At 41.3% G+C, this 21,917-nt stretch overlaps 3 protein-coding genes across 8 annotated transcripts in view; 1 reads left to right on the top strand and 2 right to left on the bottom strand.

Moving 5' to 3' along the window:
* The window catches only part of ahrra (aryl-hydrocarbon receptor repressor a), a 56,171-nt gene extending 48,578 nt beyond the window's left edge, over positions 1-7,593 (top strand). For both annotated transcript variants that reach the window (XM_026292731.2, XM_026292732.2), the window contains exons 6-9: positions 1,577-1,721; positions 1,912-2,045; positions 2,797-2,999; positions 4,300-7,593. In XM_026292731.2, coding sequence (XP_026148516.1) covers positions 1,577-1,721; positions 1,912-2,045; positions 2,797-2,999; positions 4,300-5,446 — 1,629 coding nt within the window. In that variant the 3' untranslated portion in view covers positions 5,447-7,593. The remainder of the gene's footprint in view (positions 1-1,576; positions 1,722-1,911; positions 2,046-2,796; positions 3,000-4,299) is intronic.
* On the bottom strand, positions 2,828-16,047 carry pigm (phosphatidylinositol glycan anchor biosynthesis, class M). Of its 2 annotated transcripts, XR_003294793.1 has the most exons (9): positions 15,792-16,047; positions 14,815-14,988; positions 14,570-14,690; positions 13,494-13,731; positions 13,234-13,337; positions 12,878-13,032; positions 11,572-11,673; positions 11,106-11,331; positions 2,828-2,923 (listed from the first exon to the last, which is right to left on the bottom strand). XR_003294793.1 is itself a non-coding variant. In XM_026292778.1 (8 exons), exons 1-8 carry the CDS (start codon positions 15,960-15,962, stop codon positions 11,176-11,178), a joined length of 1,221 nt encoding a protein of 406 aa, XP_026148563.1. In that variant the 5' UTR covers positions 15,963-16,047; the 3' UTR covers positions 9,970-11,175. The 2 variants fall into 2 exon arrangements, 1 of the variants encoding a protein (XP_026148563.1); XM_026292778.1 differs by lacking the exon at positions 2,828-2,923 and having other exon boundaries at positions 9,970-11,331.
* The window catches only part of LOC113121898 (leukocyte elastase inhibitor-like), a 15,642-nt gene continuing 3,657 nt past the window's right edge, over positions 9,933-21,917 (bottom strand). For 2 of the 4 annotated variants that reach the window (XM_026292773.1, XM_026292776.1), the window contains 7 exons: positions 19,714-19,854; positions 19,383-19,500; positions 18,941-19,083; positions 18,457-18,534; positions 18,221-18,310; positions 17,951-18,131; positions 17,630-17,856 (listed from right to left, as the gene is read on the bottom strand). In XM_026292773.1, coding sequence (XP_026148558.1) covers positions 17,630-17,856; positions 17,951-18,131; positions 18,221-18,310; positions 18,457-18,534; positions 18,941-19,083; positions 19,383-19,500; positions 19,714-19,854 — 978 coding nt within the window. Of the gene's footprint in view, positions 9,951-17,115; positions 17,857-17,950; positions 18,132-18,220; positions 18,311-18,456; positions 18,535-18,940; positions 19,084-19,382; positions 19,501-19,713; positions 19,855-21,917 lie in introns of those variants that run through there. The other 2 variants (XM_026292775.1, XM_026292774.1) reach the window with 2 other exon arrangements.

Here is a 21,917-nt window from a genome sequence, read left to right as displayed (position 1 = left end):
TTATTCACTGCCAGACATTTATAATTTAGGGCTGATCAGCGTGTGTGCCAGATTTGAGATCATATCAAATATTTGTCGAGACATTTCAGCCTCATTTAAATAAATAAATAGCTCCATGATATGAACATTGGGGCAATCCATTTGGGAACTCTTATAAACAATAACCATAATTAGGGAATAGGCACTTCCTGGCTATTTGGACTTAAATAATTCAACACATAAGATCCTAATAATAAAAACATAATTCAAATCAGTTAGTTTTCTGTGTACAAGCCAAAGCTGGTTCTACTGAGAATGAAGACCCGTCACTGCACACAGTTCATTATGAGAAACCCAATAATGAATGTGTAGTTGGCAGTGAGGACTTTTCTTGTACTTGATAAAAAGTACAAGTTAAATCTGTTTGTTTGTCACATTGTATTTCGGAGACAAACACTGTCTTTGCCTTTCCCTCATGTTTCATTCTTGCAAAGGGACTATTCTCTTTTCAAGTCACACAGTTTGCCTCAGCAGCCTTGACAACATGTCACATAATTTTGAGCCCACAACTGTAGTCAGAAGGACACTTATTCCTAATATACCACAGGAAAAAACTAAGAAAAGAGAACGCTTCACTAAGTAGCACCACAAGAAAGCCCTGGAGAGGATCAGAAAACCTCCACTGGCCCTTGATCCCATTTGTTACTGGGACAGTTAGCCTTTGAAGGTCAGCAAAATATCACTTATTCTTCATTTCTTTCCTCTTCTTTTCCTCTCTGTGCTTTTTATGAGATGCATAAACAATAGTCACTCGGTCCGTCTGTCTGCCTGACTGCCGGTAGGGAAGCAAACCACATGACGAAGCACTCGCCGAAGACAGTGGGAACAGATTGTGTTTTCGGGGGCAGGCGATCAAAAACCCTCGCGTGCCACCAGTGTGGAAATTCTGAAAAGAGTGCAGTGCAGAGAGGAGGGAGGAGAGGGAAGAGGAGAAGGTTGAACATTTTAGTAAGGAATCTGTCATGGAATGACAGAAAGCAAAGCTGGAAAAGAGAGGGAGGCATGACGAGAGTGAGCTGGAACCTGACTCTGTGTGTGTGTGTGTGTGTGTGTGTGTGTGTGTGTGTGTGTGTGTGTGTGTGTGTGTGTGTGTGTGTGTGTGTGTGTGTGTGTGTGTGTGTGTGAATGGGGAGGGTAAGCTGGGCTGGACTGCTGCTGCTGCTGCTGCTCAGGGGCTGGTGTCACGCGATGTTTGACAAACACAGCTGCCCTCTCTAGCCCTGCAGCTGCCTTTAGACTCTTACTGTACTGGATAAATGATCCTGCCGGTGTGTGTATAAATACGTACTGTATATGAATGTGCACGTATGTTTCTGTGACGTCCAGTGACTGTGTCTGTATAGTATGGTCCTTGTACTGTATGTGTGATAAAGGAAGTTAGCACACACCATGAGGAATCATGAGGTGGACTGAGTAGTAATGGCAGGAATCCTTCCTTCATGCTGCCGATGAGTGGCACAATCACATGTGTATTAATACTTTCAGATGATATGACAGCTCAAATTTGCACAAGCTAACCAGAAGCTTTCCCCCACAGACTGATGTGATGCACCAGAATATCTTTGACTACATCCACATAGATGACCGCCAGGAGTTCAAACACCAGCTCCACTGGGCCATGTGTCCTCCACAGCAGCAGGGGGCATCGGCAAACCAGGATAACCACATAGCTGCAGGGACTGGTGAGTAGCTCACTGTAAATGGAGGAACCAAATCCCTCGAGCAAATTGCAAATGTTTCCATTTTTAGAAACAAAGGTTAAAAATGTCAATATCATTTGCTAATTTATTTAGATTATATTCCAAAGTCATTTTGTTGTCACACAAATTAAATTATACTTCTCCTCTTCCGTCTCTCCCTTTTACTGTACAGGTGAGGATTTTGTGGTCAGCAGCATGTTTCATTCTCCAGAGGCAGGAGGAATTTCTCCTGATCTCTCGTGCTTTCTGAGCAGATGCTTTATAGCCAGAGTCCGATGCCTCTTGGACAGCACATCTGGATTCTTGGTGAGTGGTTTGAAATCGCTAGTTAAACTGGACAATCGCTTCAGTTGGTGCAAAACATAAAATCTGATCAAGAAAGAAATATTGACCATTTTCTGGGGAAAGAAAAACTTATTACGACTCCTGTGGTACAACAGCTTTATTAGTTATTTATAGGTTGTATTGCAATTAAAGGTCATTGGGTCTAGTTCATCCTTCTTTATGGCAAACGGGCGAAATGACATGGGTCAAATTTCTTTCTCAGCTTCATGGATGATAATGTCAGACTGGTTGGTCCTGACTGACATATCTCAGTAATTACAGAAAATAATAGGTATGACATTTGGTAAACGGGTATTTATTGTACCCAGAGTATGAATCCAAGTAACTGGTGGTTCCCTGACCAGTAAACTATAATCTCATCATATGTTTTGTAGTAATTAGTAAATATTAGGAAGCTAACAGGCCAAACTAAGATGTGAAATGTAAACTACCCTCTGTTACCTGCTAAACAGGTACGTCACCTGATAAAGATCTAAATACTCAGTACCCACGTATGTTTTAAATCTTACATAAAGACACAGGCATCTACAGTAGGTCACTTTGAGTCCACTTAAAGACCAGTTTGAAAGGGATCACTGCAAGGCCAGTAGACATTCATTTTCAAGGAAAAGGAAATATGAAAACATTGCAGAAAATAACCGATCAGCTAATTTGAATTTGTAAACCACTGAACATATTCAAACCAGTAATTTTATCTTCCCTTCCATCGCAGACTATGCAGTTCCAGGGTCGGCTGAAGTTCCTCCATGGACAGAAAAAGAAATCAGCTTCTGGGGCTCTGATGCCTCCCCAGCTGGCTCTGTTCTGCGTCGCTGTGCCGCTCCTACTGCCCTCTATCACTGAGATGAAGATGAAGAACATGTTAATGCGGGGAAAGAACAAGGGAGGAGGGATCATCTCTGCACTGGAGCATGGGTAAGATGTAATGAAGCCACACAGACGAGCAACATCCTTCCAACTTTAACTACAGCTGGAGGTAGGATGGATATATGTCCTATTGTAAAGCCACTGGTTATTTTCAACTGGATTGTGAGTTCAGGCTTTTTAGACAGTGGGAAACCTGTGACTGTGAAACCTTTTCTTGTGCTTAGCCTCCCTAAGCAATCAAAGCCGCCATGTCATTGCCAGTCAGCTTGATGCAAGTCTGTGACAGCTCTGAGATCTTACCACCCACAAACACATGGGCATCTCCACTGCTGTAGGAGCTGTGGTCACTACAGTGCAGTTTGGACTCGCTGTCTGTGATGGACTCTCTTTTTGAGCGTTGCTTAGTTTTGACTTGTAGCCGATTGGTTTTATTGTCTTTAAATTTTGAGGAACACTGTCTTGGAAATTGGTTTAGTTTGCCACAGGTTATTCAATGCATATTTTTGTCTGGGCCTTTGGCGTCATGTGGCTGTTTATTTCCACAGTCTGTGCAACAGCTGCCAGGATGGCTGTCCAGAGCCTCCACTCTGTATCTGCATAGTTGTCCACGTTTGCTTCCGATGTGTCATAATGCAGCATTAATGCTTTCAGCCTAATGTCTCCAGTAATACTCACTGATGGATGTAGTTTTCAAACCTTTGGACCCACAACACGGTCTGACAGAACCTGGGCCAGTTTCTTTGTTGGAAGCGTTTCTTCCCCTGCTTGTTGTATGTCGCATGCACTGACAACAAACTTCCTTTAGCTTGACTTGTCCACTGCATGGTTTCCTTTTTCTTCTTTTCTTTTGTTTTCGGTGAGATATGGACATCCGGGATTCCTGTTATTCTTTGTCATCACTGTAAGGTTTCCGTTCTGACTTGCTCGTCCTGTGTACCTAAGCAAACGTACACGTCTTTACACATTCACAAGATGAAACCATCACATGCCTGTGAACATCGCAGTGCTGGTCATCTTTGATCTTTGTGTCCTGGATGTGGATTCTGTTTTCAGTTTACTAAAGAGATGGGTCCTGGAAACTATGAGTCACTTTTGGACTCTCATTAACTAAAGAGGGCCAAACACAGATATTGATGCTCTGAGTCATTCATCAATCAGGAGAAATGAATGAGTTTGTGGACATTCTCATACGATATCTGGTTGGACCTATGATGTTTTTTGAGACAACCTCTTGTTGAATGTCATCACAGATCAGAGAAACTTTACACCCACCGACTGATTTGTCTTCTAGTTCTGTGTCTAATGATCTCACTCTCTTTTTTCTCTCCCCCACCCCTCCACTTCACAGTGAGCAAGGGGAACACCTTCGCCGGCAATCCTTCAGTGGAGGAATGGTGGACATTGCAGACCCTCTCCTTCTTTCATGTCCTACTCCTGGCGGTACCCAGCGGGGTCACCACAGTCCCTGGACCCAACTCTCCAAAGACAACCTCAAGTACTGCCCTGATGGTTACTACAATCAGGAGGAGCCCCTCAACTACTGCAAGTCTTCTATCGGTCCACATAAAGGTCTCAGCCCAGGCCTCGGTGCCAGCTGGCCTCTGCGGCCAAACTCAGGTCCCCTCAGAGCTGGACAGAATACCGGCTACGTTCCCTCTAACCGCTTAAACAAGACCAGCCAATATGGGAAGCCGTACCGCCTTTCCCCGAGCTGCCACAGTGGCAGGGGTGGTGAGACATTTGTCTCTAAGCTCTACGGGAATGTCCAAATTCCCACTGACCCAGATGCCTATTGCACAGAGCTGGTGAAGAGTGAGAATGGCTATGGAGAATGCTACAATGGCCACCTGATGCCTGAGATGCAGCCCATCAAGGTAGAGCACGACTCAGACTCTGAAAATGGCTGCGATGCCTATGGGCAGCCCTGGGCTTGCCGCGACACCGAGGCTATAGACCGTCGCTTTAACGGGGTATATGACCAAAGCTCCAGCCTGCAACTCAAATCAGAGGCAGATTATTATGATGCACAGTACTCGCCCTGTCAGCGAGGGAAAGCGGGCATCAGCCCACTCTACAACAATGGGAACTACCACAACTATGCACTCAACAACAGCAGCAACGCCACCCCCCGTCTGTTAAAGTATGACAAGGACTTGGGAAACAACAACGACAACAACCAGTTTGGTCATCAGAGACTCTCTCATTCAGACTCTCTATGCAGCAATCAATCTGTGAACCTCATGGACTCACACGTCTACCTGCAGGACTCTCACAAGGCCTACATGCACTCGGATTACAACAAACACGGAACTTATGAATTCAAAGGTCATGGTTTGATCCACTCAATCAAGCAGGAGCCCATGGACTCCCCACCATGGTCTGAGAGTGGTCACGACATGAACCAGCCCATGACGGTTGGTCCGAGGAACGTTATGCCATGTGTCATGAGCACGGGGCACCACAAATCCACAGGTTCTTACATTTATATGCCGTAAGTGTTTTTGGTGCATTACACACACAAAAACACACCTATAGATAATTACCTGCCCCACATCTCACACACACACACACAACGTGCATTATAGTCCTTGGTATTATTATCATTATATCATACAGATGCACCAGCATTACAGAAGGACAACCTTTGATTGCAAGGATTCCCAGGATGTTAAGCACTTCTTCGGTTTAATGAAGAGGTCAAAAGAGGCTCAGGTTCTAGTTTTAGCAGTGTGACAATCACAAATAATACTTTCAGTCCCATTTGTGGATCGATGATTTTGTTATTAAAGAACACATTTTGTAGTTGGATTGAAGCACTTTTGTCAAAGAGACGAACTGTGTCTAGAAACAGGTTCATGTTATGTCCAAGTTGTGGGTGGAAAAAAAGATTTTGCTGTAAAGAGACTTTTTTAAACTTTGTACACAGGAGGAGACGTTAACACCTAGTGGTGGTTTTGTTCAAGGGAAATGGCTGATTATAGGAACACACTTAGGAGTCAGCGATAACATCTTAAAGAATATTGTGCCCTGATCATTTAAAAGAGCTTACAGGTATTTTCCATGTTTTAGTGCATTAACTATAAATCACCTTTGTCTTTTCTGCCTCAAATTACGTGAGAATGGTTTCTATGCATTTACTAAATTCAGTTATGAAATCAACTTGGAAATACTTGAAACTTACTTGTAATCCACTGCAGAAAAAAAAAAAGGTTTGGTCAAACTTAGGAAATAATATGTTTACATCTTGGAGCTGCTTCCCAAGCACAGCCTGACACATAGAGTATGATATTTACTGTCCCCTGAAGACACAACAACCAAACTCACATTATCCTTTTCAATGTTTTCTTTACGTTCGTGGTCTGAATTAGATTTTCCAAGAGTACATAACAGAATACATTTATCAGAGTATATTTAAATACACCATTAAGAACAGCATTTTTAAATTATTTTTGCTTGCTGCATGATTGTGCAGGATAAAAACTTGACAATGATATAAAGTGTATGCAACTTGTAGTTAAAGACATGTAAAGCTAAATGGTATGACCAAAGCTTTAAGTATATTCACTAGAACCAGCCATGTGAGGGCAGCTGGGGGGGGGGAGTAAGAAGGGAAACAAACCCTCAACCAGAAATCCATGGCTCAAACATGTGTCCCTGACCGAGAAACTAAACAGTCAAGCCCCACAGTTGTTGTTCTGTACTTCTGCCTTGGCCCTGACCTCCCCGTGGAAGGAGAACGCAAAAAAGTGAAATTCAAGGTGCTCGACAACCTGATTTAAAGGTAAGACACGTATAACAACTAACGTGAGAACAAGTCAATTCAAATCATGCTAGACTGCAGGACCTAAAAGGAACTTAGAGAGCATGACTTGCACCATCTAAATTACTATATTAAACGTCATTTGAAGGTTTACTTGGTCAAGGTTGAAGTGTTAGTATGAACTGAAGAAAACAAGCCTGTTTTTTTAAAAAGGTTTGATTTGAATTCACCGAATGCACACAATACTTTACTTTCAAACTCTGGAACATCCAAATCATAGTCATTTATGCCATTTATGTAAAATACATGTACAGGTTTAATTAGTGTTGGCAAAAATCATTATTTCAACTCACACTGAAAATACGACACATTTCCTTTACACGTTTGTCAGTCAGAAAACGTCAGACATTGTCGCCACGATCAGTATTTTTTGCACAAGTAAAAGCACCAAACTGATTCAACGTCAGTCTCATTAAGTGAAGCTACTATAGTAGTTTCTATATTGCACTACTGGGAGTAGTTCAGTTGAAGTCCGGCCACCCAGACAGGTGTTTTGAATTGATATGCACAGCGTGTACATGGTGTCACTGATTTGAATTTCTTTCTGTCTTTGCGTGTGTTGATTTCAATAAATGTTCTGTGTGTGTTCAATAATATGTTTGATGAATCATATTTATTGTAATGGGAAAAATTGTCTAATTTGAGAACTACAGTTTTGAAGGCTCTTCTGTTCCACTAAGGTACATAAATCTCTTATTTTTCTTGTTGCTGTCTTTTTGAAAATTGTTAAAAAAGACTTGTATCGTTCGCAGGTAGCTGCAAAGACAGCGAACACAGTTCTGTCTCTGCAGTGTCTTCCAGTGTTTATACATATTTTTGCAAATGGGACTTATCTATTAAAAGACCTTTCTATATATGGAAAATCTGGGTGAGGTGGTTTTCTTTTGCCATTAGGGATATAAAACAAGATAAGCAGTGACAGCCAATACATATCGACATGTGGTTTTCTGCTCTGATAATTGCTTTCTATAATTAAAACAGATCCTTAGCTCTTCAGTATCTTTTGAATTTTTCACATATACCAAACGTGGTCTCATTCTTCAGATTTGGTCTCTATCAATAATAAATGCACAGCAGAGCAGGAAACAGGAGTATCTCTACCAACATTGCCTGTATGATTAATGTGACGTAAAGTTGCTATGACAGCTCCTTCACACAATATGGAAACTTGACACCTGCCTTTTGCCATTGTTGGGACAACAACAAGGTAAATGACTTTTTTTCCACTTTTTATAGTGAATCTAATCGATAAGGAGCTGGAATCGCTAAATTCTTATCGATTCCAGCTCCTACTCATATCATGTTTTCAACAGTCTCATTTTTCTGAACCTTATTCAAAGTTTTGAAAGCTGCACTGTGACAGAAAGAAGAGTCTCTCTTAAACAATCTTTCACTGCAACATTCAGAAACTTAAACGTATTAGGAAGTTAAAGGAAATGATTTTACAGAGCTCACAGCCTTAATTACATTATATTAAAAATTCCCAGAGCAGTTAAAAATAGAAAACCCAACACTGACATATATAGAGAGCAGACTTATGCTACAGTAAGCCATAAATTAACAGAGAAGTAACAGAGGAAACAAAACCAAAAAGTTACATGAAAAACCAATTTCGGCTAAATGTAATATGTCTGAAACTTTGTCAATTGCATCATTGATGGCATTTGTTAAATATTTTAAATAATACTTTCTGTTCTCCAAGTATAATTTATTTTTCATTTCCTCTAAAATGCACAATTGCTAGTCTCTTGGTTTGAACCACAATAACTAAATATAACTAACCCCTCTACCAGGAACCAGGGAGTATTTTTAGTACTTTCCTAATACATTAAAATTACTTTGTAAATTACAAGTTGTTTTACAACAAGTTACCAAATGATTCAATACAATAACTGAAGTTTCACATTAGCCTGCATTAAAAACCACAGTACAAAAGTAAGTTGAAGACAACACTGTTCACACTTTCAGCCCATCCTGGTCTAATGTATGTATTATATATAAGCTGCTATTTGCATGTTAGCATTGATGTTTTGTAAACTAAAACCAACCTGTAACCATTCTATTCCTCTTAAAAATCCCATATTAAATTACAATACAGCTTTGTCCACCAGTTAACATCCTAAGAAGAAAGACTGCATTCACTTTTGAGGCCTTTATCCGAATAGCAACACATACTGTACGTCTTTCACCTTAGCAGGGAGCTTTTAAAGATTTCCCTTTGTAAGCAGATGTTGTAAACAGTATCACGAGGCTGGTTGCATCTAGTACAGGAAGAACAGAAAAAGCTAAATAATATTCAGAGCTTATTATTTTTTTGATTATTACTTTAACAGTCCATGAAAAATGACTGTAGCCAAGAAAACACAAATGTACAGTGGTGTCTCTTAGAAGTACTTTTTGTTTCTCTAACTGGACCTGCATTCAAAAGATGGCCACAATATTTAAAATGATACTGAAATATAGACATCACTACATTCTATACTGCAGTAGGCTCACAATGACAGAGACAGACAGGCAAAAAATATGAAACGAGAAGTTAGAAAATACTGGAAGGGAAAAGAGGAAAAACAAAGCACATGAAAAAGTGACAGTACACAGTAAGACGACTGCTGTGTAAGGATTTATTCTCCACTCTTTGGTTTTCTGCTCACTATTTGGTCACTACTAATAGTTCTGTGTTACACCTGATAATGTCTGGATACTGATTATTATCATTATCTCTAAAATATGTGTGATCGTGTGTCATGTCGTATAAAACTGTGGATTTTATTCTGGCAAAAAAGTTCCAGTTTCACTATAATGCTTTCATATATTTCCTGGGAACTGCAGAAGCACAACTTCAGATACGTGTGTTTAGGATTTAATGCTCGAAAAATAAGATGTTGAAATTGAAAGAGGGTTTCCTGGAAAAGAATAAACATCCGTAGCTATGATTTAGTTGTTAGGACTTAAAAATAATCTGCTAAATGTGAAGGTATTTTGTGTGAAATTAAAATGGTTTCGTGCCCAGGGGCAACTGGCCAGATGAAAGGTTACGGAGTGCAACCTGGTGATTCATATACTAGATATGCAGGCTGCAGCTGACGGTGAGTCATGCAGGCGTGCAAGCACATACACAACATATAAGGCCCGCGCACACACACACACACACATATATATATATATATATATATATATATATATACACAAAGTGTTTTAAAGAAATAGGTCTGTCTTTGTGAGGCCACTCAACCATTAACCATCACAACTAAATCCCTAACCCTAATTTAAACCTAATTCCAACCCTAAAACCAAATCAAACAGGAGTCATTTGGATGCAATTATGCTCAAAATGGTCCAAATAAAGGTAGAAATACAAGTACACAGACACACACACATATACTCTATATATCATTATTATGACCAATCTGATGGGGCAGGGTCAGTACACATGCTCTGAACCTACAGGACTAAAGTGAATGCTCTAATAATTTCCATGTAAGATTAGGGGGGGAGGGCTGTGAGTACAGTGAGATTATGAAGCCAGTGCCAGCACTGTTTGTTTTGGGTTGTGTTCATGCTCCAGTTGGCAGATTAAAGTGAAGGTTACGTAAGGACAGATGCTGAAGCTGTCCCTCCTGCTGGCAAATGCTTCTATCTGCTGGCCACAGAAGCACACTGCACCTTCTGAGGGTCCCGAGCACAAACAATGAAACCATGGCTAAAATTTACATAGAGAAATGGAAACCAGCTGCTGAACAATAGCACGTTATCCATCATTCTCTAGATGCCAGAGTTTGTTTGTCTTTTTAGCAGAGCTCACTACAGGCTGTCGTGTTATAGTGACCAGCTGCACTAAAATCTAGAACCTAATTACTGCGTGACCTCTGTACATGATATGCAGTAATCACAGTTTGCATCCTCAAGAATGTTTTTATTTCATCGGACCCGAGTGATGAGTAACAAAAGTATAAAACCAGAAATCGTCTACTTTGTACATCACCTCTGGCTGTTGTGAAAATCTTGCTCCTAATTGCCCAGATTTTTTTTCCTATAGTAACTTGGGGACATGTGTGAGCTCTGTTCCACAGCAGGTATTTCACCCCCCACCCCCGACGGCAAATCAGAAACATCTGCTGTGTCGTGTGGTCCGGCCACAATTGGAACAAACTTCAAAGTTTCAACTGAGAAAAACACAGTGCAAATGAAGTTTTCTGTCAGATGTGAGTCACTGAGGATTTAAACCTGCAATGGGAAGCATGTAATTGATGGGTGTAACTCAGAATGACTGAAAATACCGTTGTGTTTCTGAGAAAACCGCACCGCAGCACTGGCCTGTGCTGAAAACAAGTTACCTGAGAAAGTAATTGCATCCTCTGAGTCTCCGTACAGAATCCGCAATCAAAGAGAGACATCATTCAACTTTCAGTCTCTGTGGAGTTTGTGACGGCTGTAATGGGCCACGATCTGAATCAAGATGAAACTATTGATGATCAGGAAGATCAATCCAGCAAGCCAGATCAGCAGGAATGTGTTGTAGCCTTCAAACTCCAAGAAGTAGGCTGGACCCAACCAGACGCCCTGGAGATACAGACAGAATATAACCTGCTTCATCAATTTGAGTTTTCTTCAAGCAAAAACCTTATTTTGTTGTGAACCTACACACAATATGAGAACACAAACGGCACAATAATACTTAATAACTAAAACGCATCAATGCATTTATCATTTATGATGCATTATCTTCCAGCCAGGGAATTTTATTATGATAAAAGTCACACTAAACTCATATGTAACAGTTAACACAAAAAACTGAATTACCTGTCCAGCAAACCAGAGGAACAGAAGTCCCACTCCCTGTTTGTGTGACAGACTCAGGTGAGGAATGACCAGAGGAAGTAAGCACAGGTACCACAGGAAGTACTGCAAAATTAGAAGTACATGAATGTCATTTAAATTAGGGATGCAACAATTCGTCAATTACAAAAAAAATAAAATTTAAAAATTTTAACGAATCCTCGAAACAAATTCTTTGTCTCTGGGATTCGTTTAATTACTATCACTTGCGTTATCGGACCTGCTCCGCCTGGGGATCATTGTTCCACACGGACCGTAATCACTGTCGCACAACGCATTTCAAAGTTGGTGTTATGGCAGAGAGAGAAACCGTCCGTGAAAGGCAGAAAATATCCAAAGTTTGGGATCATTTTAAACTTAAAAAAGCAACACCACTTTGATATTTACTTATATACTTAGTATTTACAACACAAAGCTTCAACATCTGGACAGAAATCATCCAGCTGTGAACCGGACCGGTTCACCCAGCGGAGCGGACACAAGGTAACGTCACTTCAAGCTAACGTCACTTCAAGCTAACACAATAGTATTACTGTTTAAAAACACTAAAGTCTGTATCATCCGATTATTCGAGTAATCGCTGAAATACTCGGCTCCAAAAATAATTGATATCTGCATTTTAATTTGAATTTAAATGTGCGTCATATTTGTGTGAGTCTGGACGTGCAGATCAGCAGCTGTGAGCTAAATATTGTTGGTTACCAGAGTGTTTCTGTTGTTGGCATCAACAGCGATTATTCAACTTTCTCCTGTCAGGATGAGAAGTTTTCTGGCCAATCACTGTGAACACGTCCTGGTTTAGCTAGAAGTTGCTTTGCGACACCAATGACGTAAATTCACTGGTTCAGGAGCAATAATTTTATGTTTTTATTCCCTTAACATGAGAAAACCAGTCTACATTAATGTGTGGTGTTTCAGGTTGTGTGGTTTGAGTGTATGTGTCATTTTGCTTGTGGCATAAATGTTATACATGTAAATTATGGAAGTTTTCCCTTTTTGACTTTGTCCACTTTGTCTTTAGTAACTACTGCTGTTAGATGAATAAAGAAAATTTGTATTTCAATTTAATTAAATCTCCAAGATGATAATGTGGAAAAACATAAGGGGTCTCAGTATTTTCTAGTATTATGTGGTTTAGTTGACAAAACAAGCATCGTTTTGTCTGAAGCAGAAAGTATTTTGGAAGGCAGGGGAAAGTGAAGGTGGAAAAATGGGCCTGACCTTTATGGATCTCCTTTTTTTTTTTATATACTCATGGTGGTTTGTGTACCTGCGAAGTGCAGACTTTGTTGAAGGAGACAAAGATGGCCGTGTGTAGGAAACAGCAAAAAGCCAGGTCAGAGTGAAAGGCCCATGATGCTCCCAATAACAGGATGAGCTGTGGGAGGAACGCTGCCAGGCCAAGCCACTGGCTCCACCTGCTGTCTGCTCCAACAAAAGACAAAAATCTTTTAAAGGCTGAGAAGTCTAGAGGTCTACGCTCCCTATTAAAGCAGACAAGTAAGGAAAATACGTAATATAGATATTTCTAAATGATTTGATAAACACTTTACCACTGCACCTCAGCTGGGCTTATGTTGGAAGGTATCACATGAGGAAGATAAACATGGGTGGATACACAAATACCTGCTGTGAGGTAGAGCATATAGAAGTATGGGGAGAAGTTGTGTCTGATGTCCCTTCTTGTCAGATGGTAAAGGTAGGTCTCGTAAAGGAACTCCCACCCATACCTGGGAAGACAGGAGGGGAGTCACGTGTGTTGATCGTTTACATGAAAGTGATGAAATGTGCATTTGTTCAGAGAACAAAATAAATCTATGTCACCTATTTATTAGCAATTACTGTCCATTATTGTGTATGTTCGTGGCATTTCTATGTTGACTCACAAGTAATAGAAAAGTGCTGTAAGCACAGAGAAAACTCCTCCAGCCACACTCGCAAAGAGAAATAACTCTGCATTGAGGAAGCTTCCAATAAAACCAGTGACCCTCCTCCACATCTTCTTGTCTGCTCTACTCCCTGGGGTGCGCAGGCTCAGAGCAATAGGCAGAGCATATGTAATGGGATAGATCTTCATATGGACTGACAGACCGTAGAGAATAGCTGCCCACATCAGACGCCGGCCTAGAAGAAAAAACAAAAGCATAAATTAGCAATATTGACAATACAGGTGCACCAATCCATCCAGACTGAAAGATGAGTATGTGCTAATTTAGTTTTTCATCTGGACAGCCCATTTGCTCTCATAATAATAATTCATATTATTTACACAGGTCTTTAACAGGCACACACAAAAACACATACTGTACATATTTATGCTACATGAACCATTAACGCTGGGAAAAAGGAACAAATACAGAATTTAATGTCGAGAAGGTTTTGTCGTCCCCTATGTTTGAGATGATATGAATCAGCTGATAAAGTTTCATGGAGGGCTGTGAAGGTGGAGGAGATTCAGTGATGTGATCACTGGAACATGAGAAGACAGGTGCAAGTGAGGATACTGTTGTTGCATATGTGAGGATGTCTGTCTGAGACCAGGAGAGGGCAGTGTCTGATGGTGAAGGATGAAGAAACTAATGGTTTAAAATGCATAGCTTTAGGAGGAGGAGGAGGAGGAGGATGATGAGTTGTGCAGTGTCAGAAGAAAGCAGGAGATCACCGGTAAATATGAAGAATGTGCTGACAGTGGAAACCAGATTAAAACTTTACAAATTAATTATGTAGATTTAATTTTAAATGTCTACAACTGCACCCTGTGATGGACTGGGGACCTGTCCAGGGTGGACCCCTGCCTTTCACCCAAAGAGAGCTGGGATAGGCTCCAGCTGATCCCTGGGACCCTGGTTAGGACTAAGTGGGTCTAGATGATGGATGGATGTCTACAATTGCAGTTCTAAAGTGAACTGACTTAAAATAATTTGGAGAGGTACCAGCCAGGACAAAACTCACACCTCCTTACTTTGCATGCAGAGTAATGTTCCCAGCACTAGGGCTGCCAGGATGGACTCAGCATTCCCTCGACTGGACACTCCCATGGGAAGTGGGTTGAGAAGCCACAGAGACGAAACACGACGTGCAGTCTAAACACAAATAAAAGCCTCTAAACTCCCTACAAAACTAAATGTAAGATGCATATTTGACTGTAGTTTAAAATCAGGATTTCCTTCACTCCAGAAGTAATGGTAAGAAATGAACCAGACTAACCTCAGAGTCCACACCGCGCAGGCAGAGGATTGTGTGGATGAGCAGCCCTGACAGCACATCACATATAATGAACAGGACCTTTCCAAACATCATGGTGACATAGATGTTGGGGGTGAGAAGCCACGCCAGAAGAGGGGTGTAGCGGTAGGTTGATCTGTTGTAGGGGGACTTGCCCTGTGATAAAGTTTCCCCACATTAAAAAAAAAGAGAATTACACTTTCTCTGTTGTTGAAATTTAGGATTTAATTTGTACGTCAGTATCATCATCTTTATTTCAGAGCCAACAGGTTTTCTCCAAACAGACCACATGTAGCTCAGAGACTCCACGGTTCAAAGATAAAGGCAGTTTCAGACGCTGTAACTTCAGTCACGTAAAGATGATGCTCATTCACCTTGAAGTCCAGAGTCTAACGTGCAAGTCTTGTTTTATTTATCCGTTTAAATCACCCTGGACAAATTAATAACAACAATGTGGCTCCCAATTAATAGTCTTTTTAATATTGTTAAACTCTCAAATTTAATTGGAAAACAGTTGTGGAGAACTGATATACACATCTGTCTGAACATCTGTCTGAGCATCTGTCTGAGCATCCCTCTGAACATCTGTCTGAGCATCTGTCTGAGCATTAGTATCTGTCTAATTGTGCAGGATCTTGTCAGTGTAACAGTCGTTGAATGAGCAGTTAGTTCGTGGATAGCAGCTTTTCTGTGAAGTGGTCAGTGTTTTATATTAGATGATGTATTTCTGCCCATTCTTCCAAGCACTAAGTGAAGTATTGCATTATTAGTGTGCAGTATAATAAAAGTTTGATTTCTAATGTTTAATCTAAGATCAATCTGAAAGACTTCCTATTTGAAAATATTTATAAACCGTATGGAAACGTTGGGGACGGCTGGCGCGCTCTTGGCTCTAACTGGGTCTTATCTGTCAAATCTGGCAACACGGGTGAGCCACGGCTCCGGCCCAAAGCTGTTACCTCAGTAATGAACCTGGCAGCATCTGTGAACACATGGTAGTCAATGTCCGTGTACTTCACCGCCATCGTCCTGTCCTGGTAGTCCCCATAAACCAGCAGAGCCAGTCGGATAACGAGGGAGGTCGTGACCAGGACGCGCTTCTCTGTGAGCTTCGATATCAGCCCCTCCATCACCAACCAAACAGCTGGGATGTGCAGACCACCTGAGACCTGTCAGCTCATTTATGGCTCTAACGCCAATAGGAAGTGCTTTTCTTCTTCGTCACTGTTGGACTGTAAACCCGCGGAGCATCATCGCCCCCTGCTGAAACCTGACAGACTCTATCAGTGCAAGAGGAGCTGAGGATACTTACTGTGCAGCCTGATACTACAAGTCATGTTTTTCTCATTAATCTACACTCAGTACCACATAATGACAAAGTGAAAAACAATATTTCTACACCTTGACTGGAGTCCACCTCTGCTGGATGAAGTCGATTGGACATGATTTGGAAACACCTCCCTACTGAAGACCTCACAGCTGCCAATGCATATCAGAGGAAAGAGCCATGATTGTTCATAGGCACAGAGCAACAGGCTACAAAAACCTCAGCTGCACTGAAGGTTCCCAGGAGAACAGTGGACTCCATAATACTCAACTGGAAGAGGTTTAGCACAACCAGGACTCTTCCAAGAGCTGGTTGACCAGAAGAACAACCAGCACTGCAGCCTCCACTGATCTGGGCTTTATGGCAGAGTGTCCAGACAGAAGCCTCACTCTCTCAGGAACCCGCTTGGAGTTTGGTAAAAAAGCAGCTGAAGGACTCTCAGACTGTGAGGAACAAGATTCTCTGGTCTGATGAAACCAAGACTGGACTGTTTGGCCTCAAATTCTAAACCTGATGTCTGGAGGAAACCAGGAACCTCTCATCAGCTGCCCAATACCATCCCAACATGACAACAACCCTGAGCACACAGCCAAGACAACACAGGACTGGCTTACCCTGTCCAACATCTATGGAGAGACCTGAAGACCTGTCCACCTACAGTCCCCATCCAACCTGACCGAGCTAGAGAGGATTTGCAAAGAAGAATGGCAGAAAATCCTCCAGTCCAGGTTTGCAAAGCTTGTTGTGTCACACCCAAAAAGACTGGGGGCTGTAACTGATGCCAAAGGTGCTTCCACTAAGTTCTGAGTAAAGGGTCTGGATACTTTTGTAAATGGGCTATTTCACTTTCTCCTTTCTAATACATTTACAAACACTCCTACATTTCACTTTGCCTTTAGCCTCAACATTATGTCAAATACGTTTTCATAGCAAATTAATACAATTGAACACATATGACTGGTCTGAGACATTTTTTAATGCATCACACCATAATTGCAAACCACACACCTTCATAATGCATAGAGCTACATAAAAATGCCAGTTCATACCTTCATATAAGATCTTGCTCTTTATGGCCAATAGTCAGTGTATGCACAATGGTACAATTACATCTAACTGCACTTCACATAATCACCAAAGACTATATGATTATCTGATTTCATCACATGGTCTTTGGTAAAGCCAGGATTTAATATTATAGAATTGCAGGCTCCGTAAATACTGCTACCATCATAGCTGCATGTGGTATAAAGGTTCGACTGATGTCAGTTCTGGCACTTGAAAAAGGCTTTTAATGGACAGTGTGATATGAAGTATCCATATGATGAACAGTATAAGGCGTAAAATAGGACAAACTGAGCTCTTATTATAGAGGTTAACTGGAGTAGAGTAAGAAACAGCAGCAAACAGGGCCATATATATATCTCAGGATCTGTTGAAGCAATGAACACTGCTGCAGTGCAGTAACACTCAGTTAGGGGAGCAATATCGACCGGCAAAGAGAACGCTCTTGGTGGGGTTATGTCTGATGAAGAAGAGGAAGGGGTGGTCTGCGACGAAGGTGGCTGGACGCATGGCACAACGCAGCATCATGATGGCAGCAGTGGCAGCGGCAGCCTCAGTTCCCTCCTCATTGACCTCCACGAAAGCCTTGTGGATGACCTTTGAGAGGAAGAGGTCGTTGGCTGGAGACATGCCTGTCACGAAACAGAAGGATAAGAGAACATTTTTAATAAAAATAATACTGATCTTACCCTCACGAATCGGGTTTGATCCACGGTTATGTCCAACCTGAGAAGTCACTCTTTCTTTCGTCAAAGGCGTCCACCATGCCCATGCTGACCAGTACAGTCTTCAAGTCGTACTTCTCCTCCATCTTGAATCGAGGCAGGCCCACGCAAACCTCAACTTCATCCATCATGTCTGGACGAGTCCACTCCACAAATTTATCATAAGTCAGCTCCTTCTCCAGCTGGGGTGGCACAAAAAAAAAAAAATCAAGTTATTACTTCGTCCGTATCTTGTGGTTTCTTAAGATGTTCAAGTTCGAGCGTTTCCTACCTTCTCCAGACCCGTTGAATTGTCTGCTATTTCATTGGGTAGAAAAATGAGCATGCTGAGCTCCTTCCCTTTGTAAGGCATCTCTAGGATCTGTCAAATAGAGGAAAATCAGTCCGACTATCTGGTAGCTATCTCTGTGTGCTAACTAGATAGCTTATGGTGCAACACACAAAGCTCATGTTAGGTCATTAGTGGCTTCCTACATTTATTGGTCATCTAACCGACTGTTTAATTACCTGGCAGCTGAGTTCAGGGATGAAGGTTAAAGGGAACTTTGTCTTCTGGTGCATCATCTTCACAGGCTTCGTGTTATTCTGTGAACAAACAGGAAAACATCTCAGCCTCTCTAACAAACTCTGCAGATCCCTGAAAGCTGCAATAAGGTGCATGAATCAAATGCTTTTTGTTATTGCAGAATGTTACACTCGGTGACTATTGTCTGAATGTTGAAATCAACAGTGTTTTGTGTGACGGTACAGAAATTACTCAATGTGGGTGCAACTGTTTGTCAGCCAGTTCAAAGTTGACTTTTGATTACTCTGTGGAAAGCCCAGTGTCACGACCTTTGTGTCTTCTGTGAATCATCTGTCGATGTATAAAGCAATATCTCATCAGATCAGTCATACTGAGGCATGTGCCGAGGTGAGTTAAACAAAAAGTAGCCTGAACTGTCTTGACTTCAGGTTATGTTTTCAGTGGCCGTTAGTTGAGTAGCGTTACCTTGTTGAGTCTGAACTGAGCGTCAGTTGTGGCACTCTCGTTAAACTGCTTGTTCCAGTTGCCTTTGAAGTAGATGGCATTAACGAGTACCAGCCTGGTCAAACTGTCCACCACGCCACTGGCCAGCACATCCTTAATTTTACCTACAAATTGGGCAGAAATGTTGAGCTCTTTTGTCACATTTGCCCCCCCACAAAAACGACTTAAATCATATGTATTAACACATAGATGAGTCTTGCATTTCCAAATTAATACTAAATATTTTGCCCTTGATGGAAAGAGATTCGCTCAGAATTTAAGTAGATGCTAAAAAAACCGTCCATCTTAATTAAATCCTATAAACTCATGGCTTAATGAAGTCGTGCAGGTTTTCATGTCAATGCAATGTGGATGTCAACCCAAGATCTTTCTCAGGAAGGTAAAGTCTGTGTGACTGATCCACCTTGTGTCTTCTTCTCCACCCAGTTGTTGATGTTAAGCCTCGCTGCCTCATAGCTGGTTTTGAAGTCCACAGACTCCAGCTCTGCTTCATAGAGCTTCCTGGTTTTTCCTAAGAAATCCTGGAACCATCAACAACATATTTACAATCACGATAGTACTTTGACAAGTACTGCCTCATTTGAAGTTTTCTTTTTTTACAACAGAGTTAGCATTCCTACATGAGCCTCTCCTTCATCACCCCAGACTAACAATATGTCAACGAAAAATCACGCCTAATCAAAACAATGCACACACACACACACACACACACACACACGCTGAAACACACAGACCTCAACAAACCGGTAGGACTGCTCTCCATACAGTCTGTTCGCCACACTCAGGGCATATGGAGCATCTGTCTTGTTGAGTTCGCTCAGCAGTTTGGCAAAGCTAGCGTGGACGTCGTCCTTACAATCCTGAGTTTTCAGACACTGGTGACAAAGCAGACAGTCGGTGTTAGATCAGTCTAATATTTTGACTACATTAGACCGGTCTGGTGGTCAACTTGCCCGTTGAGTGACGAGAACGTTGACAAAAAAAAAAATCAATCTTTTATTTGTAGATTGTCGTCTTTTGTGCTCCATGCCTCATGTTTGTCCATGTTACATGGAGAAGGCAGTTGCTCGGCCAAAATATTTCCTAATGTATGTTGTTGTAGATCTTTCATGTAAATCAGTTACTCTTTAAAAAGGTGTTTAAAATTTAGAAAAGCAAGTGGAATCAGCATTAGACCTGGTGTAACACACATTGGTCTGTAATGATTTACTAGACAGAAAATGAATGACCTTCTCATCACTTAAAGGGAAAGATTACAAGTTATATATATATTTTTAATGTACAGGTGCACTCCTTCAAACCCTTACAAGACACCATACTGTCAATGAGACACTAACCTACTTTAGGTGTTTTCACATGTCTAATGTTCTGTTTTTACAGGCCAGAAAACAATGGCTGATGCAAAACATGTTTGTGACCTTTGGTATATCTGCAGTGGCAGCTGGACTTGGTTGAGGTCTGATCTGAGAAGCCTTTCCAGTTCTGACTGACTGATGGGGAGTCCTGGGTATTTAAATTAACCACTGTGGAGGTGTTAACATGTCGGTCATGACTAAATCTGGACATCATGTGGGCGGTGAGGGTCACTCCCTCGTTCTGGTCGTCTTACACTCCTCTTTTAAACCATCAGCCAAAATGTATTTGTTGCTGTCTCTGGTCCTTCACATACACATGGTCTTGCATACTTGACGTTGTCGTCCACTGCACTGGTGTCCTGTGAAGGACTGGACAACTGGACACAGCAGTGAACAATGACAGTTGTTTTTCTGTCTGCATGTGAAGGGTTAGGGTTGTCCAGTCCATTATTAAGAACATATATTTGGCCTGGGCCTGGTGTTTTGTTGCCATCACTGATTTTCCAGGTTAGTTCGTCCCATGTTTTAATAATTTCCATGTGGTTTGTAGAACTGACTGTAATGTTAGGTATTTATCTGTCCGTCTCCTTCCCTTTGGTGTGTTGTGCTAGCTGTGCCTTGCCCACAAGCCAAGAGAATTCCTTGAGGATTACACCAGGCAGATATGACGGAGTGCCTGGTCGGGCTATTTCGGTATATCAATTATGAAATAATGAACATGTCACTCTCCTATTGCCCAGCTGGTTGTGGGCCCTCTGCTAAATCCTCTCCACTCTGTGGTTTTTCACACTGGGACTGAGCAAACATCCTTTCATACCAATCAAAGGGTCTTTATTCCATCCTCATGGTTCAATATCTGTTGACTTTTTGGTTATAAAATTTACAGTTACCTTTCAAGAGAAACCAGGGTTATGACTGTGATCAAAACAGTAACCCTTTTTCACTTTATTCTTCAGGTTATGAGCAAAAATGGCTGGTGTCTGGTAAGGGGTTAAAGAACCCTTGAAAATACCCGACCAAAGCTTTGGAGAGCCTCTGCAGAAACATTCACATGAAAGCACATATTAACCCTCCACCATGACGTTATTTGCAAAGGTACAGTTGAAATAGATGATGTATAAAATGCTGCAAAAAGGAGCTAAATGTAACTGATGATGGTTGACACATTTAAAATGTATAGTTCAATTGTTAAATCAGCTAAATGATAAGTGTAGTTACACTGAGCATCAGTCAATGTGTAGTTATTTTCAAAAAGTCCACATTTTCTATAAAAACAGTTGATGGTATGTTTTGGTGCATCCAACTCAGCAAAACAAATTATCTTCAGTGGACGTGATGTCTGTTAAATTTGTTTTTTTATACAACAGGGTTATCAGAGCAATACACCAGTCAGGACAAAGGGAAGCAGCGTAATTTGTGCGTAGCTGATTTTCCTACATGTCTTGATGTGATGCCATATTTAAAAATTATTAAGGGTTAAGTCTAATCACACTGGAGCTTCCAGCAGCTGCAAAGAAGAGATAAATAGGACACCAGGAAGGGACGGTTAAAAGAAAACTACAGTCGTGTATATTTTGTAATAA

This window comes from Mastacembelus armatus, chromosome 20 (genome assembly GCF_900324485.2).
Source record: "Mastacembelus armatus chromosome 20, fMasArm1.2, whole genome shotgun sequence".
Taxonomy (NCBI): Eukaryota; Metazoa; Chordata; class Actinopteri; order Synbranchiformes; family Mastacembelidae; genus Mastacembelus; species Mastacembelus armatus.
The sequence above is the reverse complement of the archived record's forward strand: the minus strand, read 5'-3'. Positions and strand labels throughout refer to the sequence as shown.